General features: G+C 35.7%; 5 protein-coding genes across 9 annotated transcripts; 2 read left to right on the top strand and 3 right to left on the bottom strand.

The window, feature by feature from the left end:
- Positions 1–2,891: 2,891 nt before the first annotated feature.
- Positions 2,892–3,658, top strand: LOC8280916 (preprotein translocase subunit SECE1). Its single transcript, XM_002517085.4, has one exon. It carries the CDS (start codon positions 3,039–3,041, stop codon positions 3,540–3,542), a length of 504 nt encoding a protein of 167 aa, XP_002517131.2. The 5' UTR covers positions 2,892–3,038; the 3' UTR covers positions 3,543–3,658.
- A 189-nt stretch (positions 3,659–3,847) lies between these two features.
- On the bottom strand, positions 3,848–5,611 carry LOC8280917 (probable prefoldin subunit 2). Its single transcript, XM_002517086.4, has 2 exons — positions 5,403–5,611; positions 3,848–4,454 (listed from the first exon to the last, which is right to left on the bottom strand). Exon 2 carries the CDS (start codon positions 4,446–4,448, stop codon positions 4,005–4,007), a length of 444 nt encoding a protein of 147 aa, XP_002517132.1. The 5' UTR covers positions 4,449–4,454; positions 5,403–5,611; the 3' UTR covers positions 3,848–4,004.
- A 492-nt stretch (positions 5,612–6,103) lies between these two features.
- LOC8280918 (cysteine synthase) lies at positions 6,104–9,074 on the bottom strand. Of its 5 annotated transcripts, none has more exons than XM_015717978.3 (12): positions 8,933–9,074; positions 8,731–8,806; positions 8,543–8,623; positions 8,341–8,450; positions 8,143–8,200; positions 7,754–8,017; positions 7,526–7,663; positions 7,385–7,436; positions 7,027–7,106; positions 6,763–6,822; positions 6,568–6,648; positions 6,104–6,402 (listed from the first exon to the last, which is right to left on the bottom strand). In XM_015717978.3, the coding sequence occupies exons 3-12, from the start codon at positions 8,582–8,584 to the stop codon at positions 6,310–6,312; spliced, it is 978 nt and encodes a 325-aa protein (XP_015573464.1). In that variant the 5' UTR covers positions 8,585–8,623; positions 8,731–8,806; positions 8,933–9,074; the 3' UTR covers positions 6,104–6,309. The 5 variants fall into 5 exon arrangements, with proteins under 5 accessions (XP_015573464.1, XP_048234914.1, XP_048234912.1 ...); XM_048378957.1 differs by having other exon boundaries at positions 8,543–8,601; XM_048378955.1 differs by having other exon boundaries at positions 8,731–8,845; positions 8,933–9,021.
- A 462-nt stretch (positions 9,075–9,536) lies between these two features.
- LOC8280919 (ferredoxin C 1, chloroplastic) lies at positions 9,537–10,283 on the top strand. The gene has a single exon (XM_002517088.4). The coding sequence runs from the start codon at positions 9,674–9,676 to the stop codon at positions 10,112–10,114; it is 441 nt and encodes a 146-aa protein (XP_002517134.1). The 5' UTR covers positions 9,537–9,673; the 3' UTR covers positions 10,115–10,283.
- Positions 10,284–10,568: 285 nt separating this feature from the next.
- Positions 10,569–13,659, bottom strand: LOC8280920. Its single transcript, XM_048378952.1, has one exon. The coding sequence runs from the start codon at positions 11,907–11,909 to the stop codon at positions 10,887–10,889; it is 1,023 nt and encodes a 340-aa protein (XP_048234909.1). The 5' UTR covers positions 11,910–13,659; the 3' UTR covers positions 10,569–10,886.
- Positions 13,660–13,676: the final 17 nt, after the last annotated feature.

Genomic DNA, 13,676 nt, shown 5'->3' with positions numbered 1-13,676 from the left:
TTGAATATGGTGTATGTAAATATATAGGAAAATTTGTCCAAATTATAAGCTATAAATTGCTTCTGCATGAATACCATCCAAAAAAAGGTGCATTGAAAACCCCATATGTGTATAGAAGACAGCAAGGTTTGAGAATGGAGTATGTCAAAGAGAACACTATAATAATTTAAATTCTGTTTTTTCTCTGTTTTATAGAGGGCAGAAGGGAAGACAAACCAAGAGGATCCAAAGAGATACTAACGATTATCAACGAATGAAAAGCAGGGGGATATAATAATAACTATAGCAAAAGAATGAAATATTTAGACCCATCATAATTTATACTTGCCCCCCAAAAAAAGTTAGTTGGTTTAGGTAAGGCTAACACCAGACCATTTGTCCTTTGTGTTTCAATTATTAAAAATCATGAGTCCTCATTTTTGGGTTGTGAGTTATGACGTTTGGTGGGATGTGGAGTACTAAATCAAAATGTGCCTCCTAAAGAGGTAACAATCAGACGGTCCTGATCAATTACAAGATTCATTAGGACATGAAAACAGGTGAAAATAACCAATCAAAAGCACACAAAAGATAAATTGAAGATTGATAAAGCGTGAAAGAAATGAGGCCAAATGCAAACACTTTGTGCATGTAAGTAATAAACAAGTAATGCCAAAAAAAACTCAACTGACCTTACAGAATCTTATAACATTTGCCTATGGTGTGTGATCTTTTTACTTTCCCATAAAAGACACCAACTTTGAACGAAGAGCAAGAGCAGATATGTTAGGACGGCCTCCAAAATGCTCATTACATGACAAAGTTCTTCCAATAAAAGATTATCTTCTTTATCTTACTTTTTCACATAAAATTACAATCTTTTTGGCTGGTTAGGTTCACATAAAAAGACTGATTATGACAAGAACTTGCTAGCATGGGTAAAAGATCATACAAACAAAACATGTTTAGAGTCCCATAAGTTTTATGACAAAAGCCGACAACTTTACCAACCATGGAAGAGTTAAAATGTATTAATGGTACTGCCCAAGTTCAACTTTTTCAGACTAATAGTACATACTTGCATATAAACTTGAGGCGATTTATATGCACATAATGTTGTAGGATGAGAAGGTCTCTTCTCCTGTATCAGCCAAAGTTCCTTTCTTTCTTTTTTCTGTTGTTTTGTCTGGAGTAATTTGAAGGATTACCCTCTGAAGATGTTCGATAGGGAAATATTTAAAAGTGGGTCCATTTTTTATGTATAGATGAAGGTAAAGTAAATTCGTATCTTATTGACAATGGCCATTACTGAACCTTTTCTTTTTCAGTGAAAAAAGAAGACCATGATTGAACTTAGGCTGCTATTGATGCACGAGGCACTATCCAAATGTGCATGTACCGCCAGTTGTTAATTGCAAATTAGCATGTGCTTACTAACTCCATTGAATTTTGATCACCAAATTTATGTGAAAAGTCCTTGTAAATCTTAATAGTATAATCATAAAAGCCTAAGATAGACAATATATGTATGTAACTTGACTTAAATATAGCATTGGGATGGCATTGTCTATACACGATCTCTCACTTCTACACGAACATATTCATATAAGGACTCTAAATTATGAACACATTTCTGTAACTCTATTTATAAAAAAGAAAAAGAGCCAAAGAGAAAGATATAAGATTGCTTTACCTCATATCCAACGTCATATTTAACTAAATTTTCAATGTTAGTTAATTGGGAATAATGCACCATATGGAGATCTTCAGCTGCTGGCACACAAGTCCAAAATGTTCATGGTTGTCAGTTTATAGATATTCATCATGCCATTCAAGGGGAAAGTGATTTTCTAGACCTCGAGATTTTTGCTTTCGGGTCCAATCAAAATGATAATTTATACACGTATATATGCCAAATCTGTTAATGTCGGAGCATACAGTTTCACTGTATTACATAATGCAGAGACTATTAAAGCACACAAGTAATTTCAGAATTTGCAAGAGGGATGATGAAGTAGTGTGTGTCAAAATTTGTCTGATTGTGGTGAATGCAGCATGCCGATGATGGGCAGAGAAGAGTGGAAAAACATTAATTACAAATGGAGCTCCTGTTTCATGGGTCGTGGCTTTTCTCTTATAATTATTTTTTTGGTTTCTCCTTGGGAATTGTATTGTCAAGTTAATTGAATAGCATTTTGGCTTTTGTATTTCTATTCTTGTCTCTGTGGATGGATAGTGACAATATATATATCCATACTGGCTCCTTTCTTTCTTTTTTCACTGTATATATGATTGTTTCGACTCCACAACCACATTCCAGCTCTCATCAATCACCAATCAAGGGTTCTGTTCTTGACAATACTGCTGGCTGGCGCACATGGTGTTGAGACTTGAAAGTCAAATGCTTATTTCGATGTCTAAGGGTTTCCACATATTTATTTTTTTCTCAAACAAGTAAAATAATTCATATTGTTCAGCCAAGCCTATACGTAGCAGTAGTGCAAGTAAAATAGTTTATATGTTCGGTCAATCAAACTTCATACTCTTACATGTTTAAATAGTTTTTTTCATATAAGTAGAATTTAACTCCTTTATAAATTGACAGACTTGAGATTTATAAGAGTGAGTGTTCTATTATACGCGCGTACATATATATATTTATGGTATATTTTAAATAAGAAAAACCTTCACGTGGTAATAAAAGAAAAATGTTCATCCTAACTTGGACTAATTATAAATAAGATTTCATCTTTTAATAAGTCATAATCTTCCTAGGTAAGTTTTACTGCAATATATTGATCAATAATTAATAAAACAAATAAAGTTGAAGCAAGAAAAGAGAAATTGATGGTAAAACAAGTTGGGAGTCACTCTTAAAAAACAAAAAAGGGGCACCATACTAACCTGGATAAAAGGCCTTAGTAAGAGATGGGCCTAATTTTGTAGATCCCAGCCCAATAGCCCGCGAAGGTTGTATCTGTTGCAGGCGGCGGAACCGCATCAAATCCCCTTTGTTATCCACCAGAATGAACGCATAAAATTCGCCGCAGAAATCAAAGATGGCACTGACGTCTCTGTCGCTAAAAGTTCCGATTACTCCGCCGTTGAGAATCACACGGCCAAACGCTTGCTTACAATTTAAGTCGCCACCTGCCACTAGCTCCCCTCTAATCATCCACCGCAAGCTCCTGATAGCAAATGCAAAATCAAGAAACGGAATTTTGATAAGGAGAGCAGTGGAGGAGAGTAAAGAGAGCACAGAATCGGAGGCGACGAAGGAAGCGGATATTACGGAAGAAGAGTCGGGTGCTGAGATAGGAGCGGAGATAAAGAAGGCGATGATGGAGAGGAAGAAGGCAGAGAAAGAAGGTTTGCTGAGTGGAGTAGCAGAGGAAATCGAAGAGATTGAATGGCCTGCTTTTGGTAAAGTGCTGGGAACTACTGGTGTTGTGCTCGGTGTTATCGCTGCTTCTAGCGTCTTTTTGCTTACTGTTAATGCCGTTTTGGCCGAGTTGTCTGATACAGTTTTTGCTGGTAGAGGCGTTCAGGATTTTTTTGGCTAGGCTTCGAGTGGAGAGAAGAGAATTGTTTGGTTTTCTTTTTGCTTAATTTATTTTTTCTCTTTGGAAGCATCAGGACAACTTGTAAATCAGTATTGCAGCTACTTTTTTTCACTTCAGAAAATGTCTTTCAATTTGTCATTTAGAACACCTGTACATATCTAGGCTTTATACTTGCCAAGTTAACTGCTTCTCATCCCTCACCTAGTGAGGCTGAGATTGCTCATTTAAATCAATAATTTTTTTTGTTTAAAAAAAGACTAGCTGCAACCTGAAGAAAGGTTGCTGCCTGCCTCAATTTCCAAAAATGGTACACAAGTAGTAGTCCTGTCATTCAAAAAAGGATCAACACAATCTCTGGTTTCAGCAATATCACCTAGTCTACAATCACGATTGACACAGTTCATATCACCACAATAAAAAGTCGATTGCTATCAAACGGATCTGAGATACTGTAAAGAAGGATCATTCGCATGAACTTGCAGGACCCACAAGAACCCCTTGAGAAGAACCTTCTTTTTTGCCACCATCATCCTTCACTTCGCTCTCAGGCTTTCTTATCCTGATTTTGTATTTAGCTTCAAACTCAGCAATATCTTTTTTCTTCTTTTCCAAAGCCTCATTCAGCCTTGCTATTACCTCCTCAATTCCATCTTTATTGCGTTGGACAGCAGGCAGGACCTCTTTGATGGTTCTCTCAACCAGTACACCTCCAATCATTCGGTAGCACCGCCTCGATGGGTCAAGTGGTTGAATAGCATTAATGACCAGAGAATGCTCGCTCACTTCCATCTCAAGTTCAGTGACTTTTGAGTAAATTTGATTCAGTTCGGATCTCATACCACTGTATGCATTTACAACTGCTTGTTCATTTATTGATTCGTGATCACCTTCAGCTTTGCTGGCCATGATTCTCTGCATATTAAAGAGAGTGATTACTAACGAAATCAAATCATCCCACCTAATTCTACTGCAGTTTGGTCATCAAATGTCAGATTGCTTCTACTAAATGTGTGAGATAAATATCAAAATACAAGGAAGACTCAGGTCCCAAATAATTTGGAGAAATGTAGTTAGTTTGAATTGCAATTATGGAGTCATCAACAAATCTCTACTTACAATTTAATTTTAGCTCCAAGTATCATGCTTCATTGAATTGCTTCCATCATTTTCATAAATGATTTCCAAGCCAAAATATAGATTAGAAACAAATACATAAACTTCTCTCAAACTCTTAGATTACCATCTCTGATCCATATGATTCTACTGAGAGACTTCGGAAATCATTATAGAAATGCTTAACAAATGCATTAACTTGGCATATTTCTCATTGCTACCAATACTAATTAATTAAGCTTCCATATCCCTCTACTGTGAAGAAGAAAAAACTTCTTTGATAATGGAACCCTAGTTCGGCACTGTTTAATCCTTTTTTTGCCTTAAAAAAAAAAGGAAAAGAAAAGACCGCATCAAATCGGATATAGTGTTTCTAATAGTTTTCTCATTCCCAGAACAGGTCACACCAGCAACTGCAGCTAAAATTTTGATTCGTACTCTTGAAGAATCGCATCATAGTAGCTGAAAATCAACTACAGATCAGCTAAATTAAGTTGAGTGTTTTGGCACAATTAGGGTTTCTAAGATCAAAATATTGGATTGATTATGATAATTTCACAACCTTAATGACTATTCCTAGCCGTCGAAGAGCCAACGCTTTACTAGCGATTATATTTTCTACGGCCACATCAAACAAAGATGATTTAAAACTAAAGGAAAGTTAACAAAAGAAAAAAAAAAAACACACACACACACACACACAGAAGTGTGACATAACAGAGAGAAAAGGAAGGAATAAAAGAATACCCAATTGATTCAGAAACGGAAATGGAGCTCTGAAGTGGCACAGCGGTGCTTTTGCAGTGGCCGCGAATCTCAATCTAAGAGAGGTTGTAGGTTGGCCAAGAAAAGCCCTTTGTTTTTCGTTTCTTCTCCTTTTACTTATTTGCGAGCCCTTGCCGTTTTGATCACTTGCAAGAATATAAAAATGACTACTATTTCTTTTTTGTTTTTCTTTTTTCCTATATTACTATATTGTGTTTGGTCCTTTATTATTATTATTATTATTATTATTCACCACACCCATAGACCATGGCTATATAATGAGATTACCATTTTTAATATTTCATAAAAAATTGAGAAATTCTTACTAATATTAACAGATTTTTCAGTTATAATTGAATCGAATTATTGAATGTATTATACAATTGAATATTTTGACCTTGCACTTGTTTATTTATTTTGAACGACGAGTTTAATAAAATTACAATATGTTTTTCTCATTAAGATAAAATTTTATTAAAGAAAGAATGTATTATAAATTAAAATATATATAAAATATATTTGTGATCTATAAGAAAATATAGATGGAAGAATAATAAAATTTATTAACAGATTTTAATAAATTAATTAAACTCATTCTAATATTTGTAGTTGGATGATAATTTAGCAGAGACATAGAAACGAAAAGAGAGAAGGCCAAGGAATCAGCAAAGACAGAAAAGAAATAGCAATGAAGAAATTATAGTGTTCTTATTTCACCTAAGAGAAAAATAAGACATTTCACACACAGGCTTCAATTGATTTTTACACTGAAATTACTTGTGGAAATGCTCTCCCAACAATTTGAGCAAATAAACAAATTTTATTGGGCAGAAGAAAGTATCCCAGCACAAAAGCATCACCCCAACCAGTTTCAAAATCAGTGAACAGCTCAAGGCTCATATGTCATGCTTTCAGCCTCCCGTCTCACCGATTCGAACAGCACGGACGACAGGTACCTCTCCCCAAAGCTTGGGAAAACCACCTGCACGGATTCACATGTTGTTAACAGTGTTTCTTTCCATGGATTTATCAGGTTTTTGCAAATTGATTCAGGTTCCGTTTGCAGAGCTATATAGGAAGCAGCAGGCAAGCCAGCTAATAATAATGATAACACCAGAATTTGGAAAGGAGTGACCAAAAAACTTACAACTATGAGTTTTCCAGCATTCTCTGGCCTCTTTGCAATCTTAATTGCAGCTGCAGTGGCAGCACCACATGATATTCCTACCTGCAACAGAAAGGTGTTCCCATTTCTCAGGTGAAATGCAATGACACAGCTCAGAAGCGGGCTTAATAGATATATCGAAAGTTGGCAGTTGGAGAGGTTGAGTTGAGAACTTACAAGCAAACCTTCTTTCAGCGCAACAAGTTTTGCTGTTTCAATTGCTTCTTGGCTTGATACCTGCAAGATTGTACTAACTAATCAGTTAAAGAATTGTCCCATAATAACGAGTGCTTTCCGCTAGTCAAACCAAGTAATTTTGCATACATGAGAAAAATTGTAGTTTGCTTATCTGAAATCAATGCTATGCTTACAAAAATCTTCATAACTACATGATGAAATTCTCAGGTAATTTAAGAGTAATAAAGAATTAGTAAGCCTTACTTGAATAACTTCATCAATGATATCGACTTCCAGAACTCCTGGGACAAACCCAGCACCTATTCCCTGGATCTTATGAGGACCTAAAGAATAGAGATAAATATACACACAACTCAGCAAATAAAGAAAAATAAACGAATGCCAATAGAACAAGGAAGAGGAAAAAAATTCCATTTTATGTTTAAGGCCAATAGTTTGCAATCTGCAGTTTATAGGTATAAGATGGTTTGCAGATCACTACAGTAGGGAGCCTTCCCATTATTACATTCATAATTTGTTTGATTGTAAAGCAATATAAAAGAGCAATACATCTCGGGACGAGGACTTTTCTAATAGATTGATCACGTTGGATATAACTTACCAGGTTTTCCTCCTGATAAAACGGGGCTCTCAACTGGTTCAACACCAAACAACTGCAGAAAATGAAAGAAATCAAGAATAAGGGGAGAGCAATATCCTGAAGCAGAAACAAGTAAGAAATCTAATAAGGGGTTAACCCCACCTTAATGTTAGGATTCTGCTCTTTAAGATATTTCCCAGCACCTGTTATGGTTCCTCCAGTACCTATCCCTGAAACAAGGGCATCAATTTTCCCTCCTGATCCTTTCCATATCTCTGGTCCAGTAGTCTCATAATGTATCTAGATTACAAAAAATTATTCAAGTCAACTAAAACTCCACCACCAACTGCATTTACCAGAATCGAAGTACTGAATGAGGAAGAAAGATACCTTTGGATTGGCAGCATTTTCAAACTGCTGGAGCATATAAGCATTTGGTGTTTTAGCCAAAATCTCTTCTGCCTTCTGAACAGCCCCTTTCATGCCCTTAGCAGGATCAGTCAGAACCAATTCAGCTCCAAAGGCACGGAGAATAATTCTTCTTTCAAGACTCATTGATGCAGGCATTGTGATAATGAGCCTGTATCCCTTGGCAGCTGCCATGAATGCTAATCCTATGCCCGTATTTCCACTTGTTGGCTCAATGAGAACATTCTTCAGCAACAGTTCAAATAGCAGTCAAAATCAACGAAAGTTCATCATCATAGAAAAAAAAAAGTTCCACAGGATAACAACCCCTCAATTCCATTACTGGAAGAGTATTCAAAACGATGACAAACCTGCCCTGGTGTGATAAGGCCTTTAGCCTCTGCATCCGCAATCATGCTGTAACCAATCCTGCATGTTAGTCCAGAATTGTCAGGATCCAGAGAAAACAAGATGTAACCCCCATGAGATTATCAAGGCTAGTCACAAACAGTGTTAAAAGATATATAAATGCTGAAGGAAACGAGAAACATTTTGAAAAAACAAAAAACCTGTCTTTGACACTCGAGCATGGTTCCATCATCTCTAGTTTAGCAGCAACACGAGCAACACAACCGTCCACGACATTATTGAGATATACCAATGGAGTGTTTCCAATTAGCTAAGCACAAGACAGAGGCCAATTATTTAAGCAAACAATTGTGTCCATAACCATAAGAAAATGGAATTTAACCTCCATTGAGATTAACTTACTTCAGTTACATCTTTAGCGATTTCATATTTCTCAACAGCCATAGTTTCAGACTACTGCACTTTATATGAAAACAAAACAACCTGAAAATATTATTGCTCAACTTGTCAAAACCTGTAAGAAAAACACAACCCTTTTTCTTTTAAAAAAAAGAAGAAACCAAATATATTAGAACATGGATTTGTGTTACCTATGAGGCTTTGACAGTGACAGACGATTCCAGTGGTAGATAGAGTGGTAGCAGTAGCGGTGTTTATGTGTATTACCTTCAATGGAGCAGTGGTGTTTGGAAGGAAAATGTAGATCTGATATCGGTTGATTAAAGGTGGAAAAAATCGGAGGATTTGTTGTAACTCGAAATTTAATGAGTAAGATAATGGGATGAATCTTACCTGATTTGATGACCAAGTTAAACAGTGATTGCTACGTGATCGATTGGCTACCAAAATATCTGAGGACGTGTATGAATTATATCAGATTTGCAGGTTTGGATGGATGTGCAGTTTTCTTTTTTTTCAAGATTATTTTCATATATAAGCATATGAAAGTTACTATGATTATATCCATTAATATAGTTACTTTATTTTAATCAATGCCTTTTGATATATCTTTTTTACAGTGTCATAACTTCAATACTCTATTACTTTTAAGATATTTACATTTTTTTCTTAACTTTAGTATTGCAAGTAAACAATATTTTCTTATCTTCACTTTTTAGAGTTAAATTATAATTACATTATAGTGAATTCAAGAATTCCCCTGACTATCAAAACAACATATTTTTCAATTTTGATAAATAAAAAAGGTCTAACTATATTTTATTGTCCTCAAGTCTTTAGCATTAGTGAAAAGGAATCTACACTTATATCATAACTTTTCATGAGTAAATTATTTGTTTTATGTAAGTTGGTTCATTTTTCTTTAGTTACTTCTTTTTTTAAAAGATGTAAAGCCTTTTTGGTCCTTGGTTCTTTTTTCTTTATTGACCTTGTGTACCACACGAGAAAACAGCCCAATGCCAAATCCCATCTAACCCTCAACTACTAGCAAAACCTTATCCTATCAAGCACCACGAATCACTTCAACACTCGCAAAAGGCTTCCTTCATCATTCCCCACCTCAAAGAAAAAGCCATGGCAACCATTCATTTCACTCCTTCTCCTTCTCCGTCCTTCACTCTCACCCAACAAGGTTTACCCACCAAAATTCCTTCGTTTAAACTCAACTGCAGAAATGGCAGATCCTTGAAAAGTATTGTTAGGTCTTACAAAGTGGTAATTGAGCATGAAGGTCAATCTACAGAGCTAGAGGTGGAACCTGATGAGAACATTCTATCCAAGGCATTAGACTCTGGGCTAGAAGTGCCTCATGACTGCAAGCTTGGGGTATGCATGACTTGCCCAGCAAAAGTAATTAGCGGCACGGTTGATCAGAGTGAAGGCATGCTCAGTGACGATGTAGTAGACAGTGGCTATGCACTGCTCTGTGCAGCTTATCCCAGGTCAGATTGTCGTATCAGGACCATTCCTGAAGATGAGCTGCTGTCATTGCAACTAGCAACAGCTAATGACTGAATCCTGTTGCTCTTGATGTTTCAGTTAAGAATTTTGATGTATGAATTTGAGTACAATCTTTATACATGAGCATCTTAGGCTGGAAATGTTGAATAGATTTGCTTCTTGTTCCTTGCGTGTGTTGCAGTATAAAGAAAAATGGAAATGCCAGTGTCATCAATTTACATAATGTCTGATGAAATCCTTCAATTTTTTGCACTTATGAAGATAAATTATTTAATTCAATGATACCCACAAGTTTAGTCAGACTCTTAAACATCAATTTGGAAGAAAAATAAAAGGTTTCAATTTATCCATGCGTTTATGCATTATAGTTACAGGAGATAATCAACAAGCAATATTGCAGGGCTGTCCATGCTTTCTATTCCACGTGCAATAAGTAGCACTCTACTCTATAGTTAGCTAGTTTGCTCTTATTCTTATTGTCCTAAGCAGTGTGAACGAGAGGGGGAAAAATAATGAAACCCTGAGGCTTTCATGCAAGTCATTGTCTCAGAAAACAGAACTGCTAACTCCATTACAACTCAACCCAACACTCAAATACTTGGAATAGTACTATTTGACGAGGACAATGGAGACCCTTATTGTTCTCAGTACCTGTAAACTGAAAATTTTTGGCTCAAAAGACATGCATTTGACATAGTCTTGCCTCAGAAATGTATCAGTTCCAAGAACCAAGAGTATGATGCTTGCAATAAAATACTAGAGCCATAATACCATCCTACAGGTTGAATTATGAGTCAGAACACGCAGAACCACCAGGCAACAAGGCTTAAGCACTTTGTGGGAGGCTAGCCTTTCCACGTTGCCTTTGCTTAAGCTTCACTTTCACATTTATGCCATTATCAACGATAGACTGAAGCACAATCTGAAGCTTTCCTTCCAATTTCTCTCCTTTTCTTGGTGTGTAAATGACATCATGAATATCATCAGCCAAAGCTCGTTGAGCTAGAACTGCTCCAACAGTAGCACAAGCAGCTACATTCCTCGTTGAAGATAAGTCAAACTTTAAGTCTTTCGATATTGAATGTGCCACAGCCACAACCTTGCTTGTAACCCGATGAATAACACAGGCACGAACAGAAGCTTTTGAAATGTAAATATCCAAACAAAACGGCTCATGGTAAGGACCTGTAAGCTGATTGAAAGTTGGTGTTCTAACTTTCTTTTTCGCAACATTAATAGAAGCATCCATGTCATTGATAAGATGTAAAGAACAAATCTTTTGATTCCTGACCGTCTTCTTCGGAAGATTTTCAGCTTTTGGGTTTTCCTTACCTTTGCTCTCTTTAGAACTGTCATTCTTTTTATTTGAAGATCTCTTCCTGTGAAAATCAAAATTATATTCTTCAAACTCTTTGGAATTTTTATCAAGCTTATAGAAAAGATTGCCTCGAATTCTCATATTATCAATCTCATCAAAATCAGAATCACCCTGCAAAGATGCTCCATCATTAACCTGCTCATTAAATGCTTCAGAAGCAGAATTTGCTTCCGTTAATCCCCTATCCAATGATCCTCGCCACATATGGGTTAAACCTGATTTAACTTGCCAAGCATCATTGTCCACAAGCTCAATATTGTAAGCATTGAAAGAGTGTGTTTCACTGCTGAACAATGGAGAAAGATGAATATTACTAGAGTAATTCGGGGCTGGTGATGTTTTCTCGGGATTGCTATTTGTCTTATCATTAAAAGTTGAAGCCTTTGAACAGAAATTACACGCCCTTGAAAGAAGATAGGAACTTACTAACGAGGTGAGACTAGTAGGTTTTCTCAACACGGTTAATCTCATATTGAATAGCAGAATTTGGAATGACAAATAAGGATTCAGTTTTCAGTTGGGCAAAACATCGAACACCTTGTAACCGATGCCACGGACACTGATTACAGGCCTTTTACAGCCATACCATGACGAGATTTAACAGTATAGCTCGTATATTGCCGCCACAATCACAATACTCTGAAGAGAGCGCTGTGTTTTGCAGAGAGTAGAGGTAGAGGTAGAGAAGAAGCCTATATCTTACTTTCATCAAATGGCACTTCCGGGCTCGCGTCTAAGACTTGACCGGTTAGAAAATCTCATGGGAGGTACAAGGGCGAGTGAAAAGAAAGAAAGAAAGAAGAAAAAAGAGAAATGTTCTGAAAATCCAAAAATGATGAAGCATAAGAATAAGATTATTTAAAATCTTAAATTAAAGCATTTTGATTCTTGAATTTTTGTCGAGTAAAAGAGATCTATAAAACAAATTATCTTTACAGTCTAGAATATCAAATATAAAATTAGCTCTAAAATCAAAAGTATATCATTTTCAATTTTTACTTGTAACTTTTCCATCTCTTCTGATCTTTCTCAATAATGGAGATAATCACCATGACCACTGTTGTTGCATAAGGACAACTAAACACACATTAATACATCATAGTTACATTTGAAAAAGAAATCAACAGTGTGTAAAAATATTATATGAATGAATTTCAAAATAAATGGTACTAATTAGATATGAGAAATATAATGATATTAATAAATTCATCACTCGAGCACTAAGAATTTACTGCAAAAATTGAATCAATTTAACATTTATTCCAAATTAAGTGCCCCCACAGATTTAGACTAATAATAGAGCAAGTTTGAATCCCCCTCCTCCCATTTATGACTCAAAAGAAATCACATCACGTTTCCATTCTTTTTATCTTAACGTTTTCAATATATTTTTCCACACAAGTTATTTCAATTTTCTATTTCCATAATGAATATATGAACGGGTGATGTTATCCCCTAAAATACATAATATGTTGTTAAGAGAGAAAAAGAATATATTTATTGCAGAACACAAACTATACTAAACTAAACTAGGATAAGGGAAAGGAAATGCACTCGACTTGACTTGGGCAGACTGGACCCCTATTACTTAAGACTACTTCAGGATCGGCCTTCAATATCTACCAAAACTAAACAGCCCATGTCTAAAAAGTATCACTTCAAGCAAAGCTCTAAAATCACTTACCAACATCAAAAATATAAAAGGTGGTGTCTCGGCCACTCTTTTCTTTTTCAACAGAGATAGATGTATTAATATTAGAAGGAAGAAAATACAGACTGACCGCTCTTATCAACCAGTAAAAAGTTACAAAGACTATGGAGGGATCCTTGCAGCTCAAAAAGCGGGAGAATGCCTTAGAGAGAAAGGTAACTACAACTCAAGAAACCCATAGCTTTTTGGGTTATAATCAAAGTTTGACAGCAAGCCCGCAACAGAATTTGCAACACTAATGCTATTACCAATTGATTCCATTTCGTGAAGAAATATAATATATATATATATATATATATATAATATTAAAAAAAACGTTTGCTTTCACAACATACTTGCCAAAACTTTTTCATTCATAATGAAAAATGATGCCGCTAAGAATCACCAACCACTATAATATAACAATCAGTGATCTTAGCTGTTTGCTAAATACCAACCAACTAAAGGAGATTGGGCACCTAGAGGCCTATAACCAATAATTATCAAAGTGAAGGATGGTAATAAAGGTGCTCTAATTGAATCAAATG

This window comes from Ricinus communis, chromosome 9 (genome assembly GCF_019578655.1).
Source record: "Ricinus communis isolate WT05 ecotype wild-type chromosome 9, ASM1957865v1, whole genome shotgun sequence".
In the NCBI taxonomy this organism is placed as follows: Eukaryota; Viridiplantae; Streptophyta; class Magnoliopsida; order Malpighiales; family Euphorbiaceae; genus Ricinus; species Ricinus communis.
This window is presented reverse-complemented; position numbering and strand designations above follow the sequence as displayed.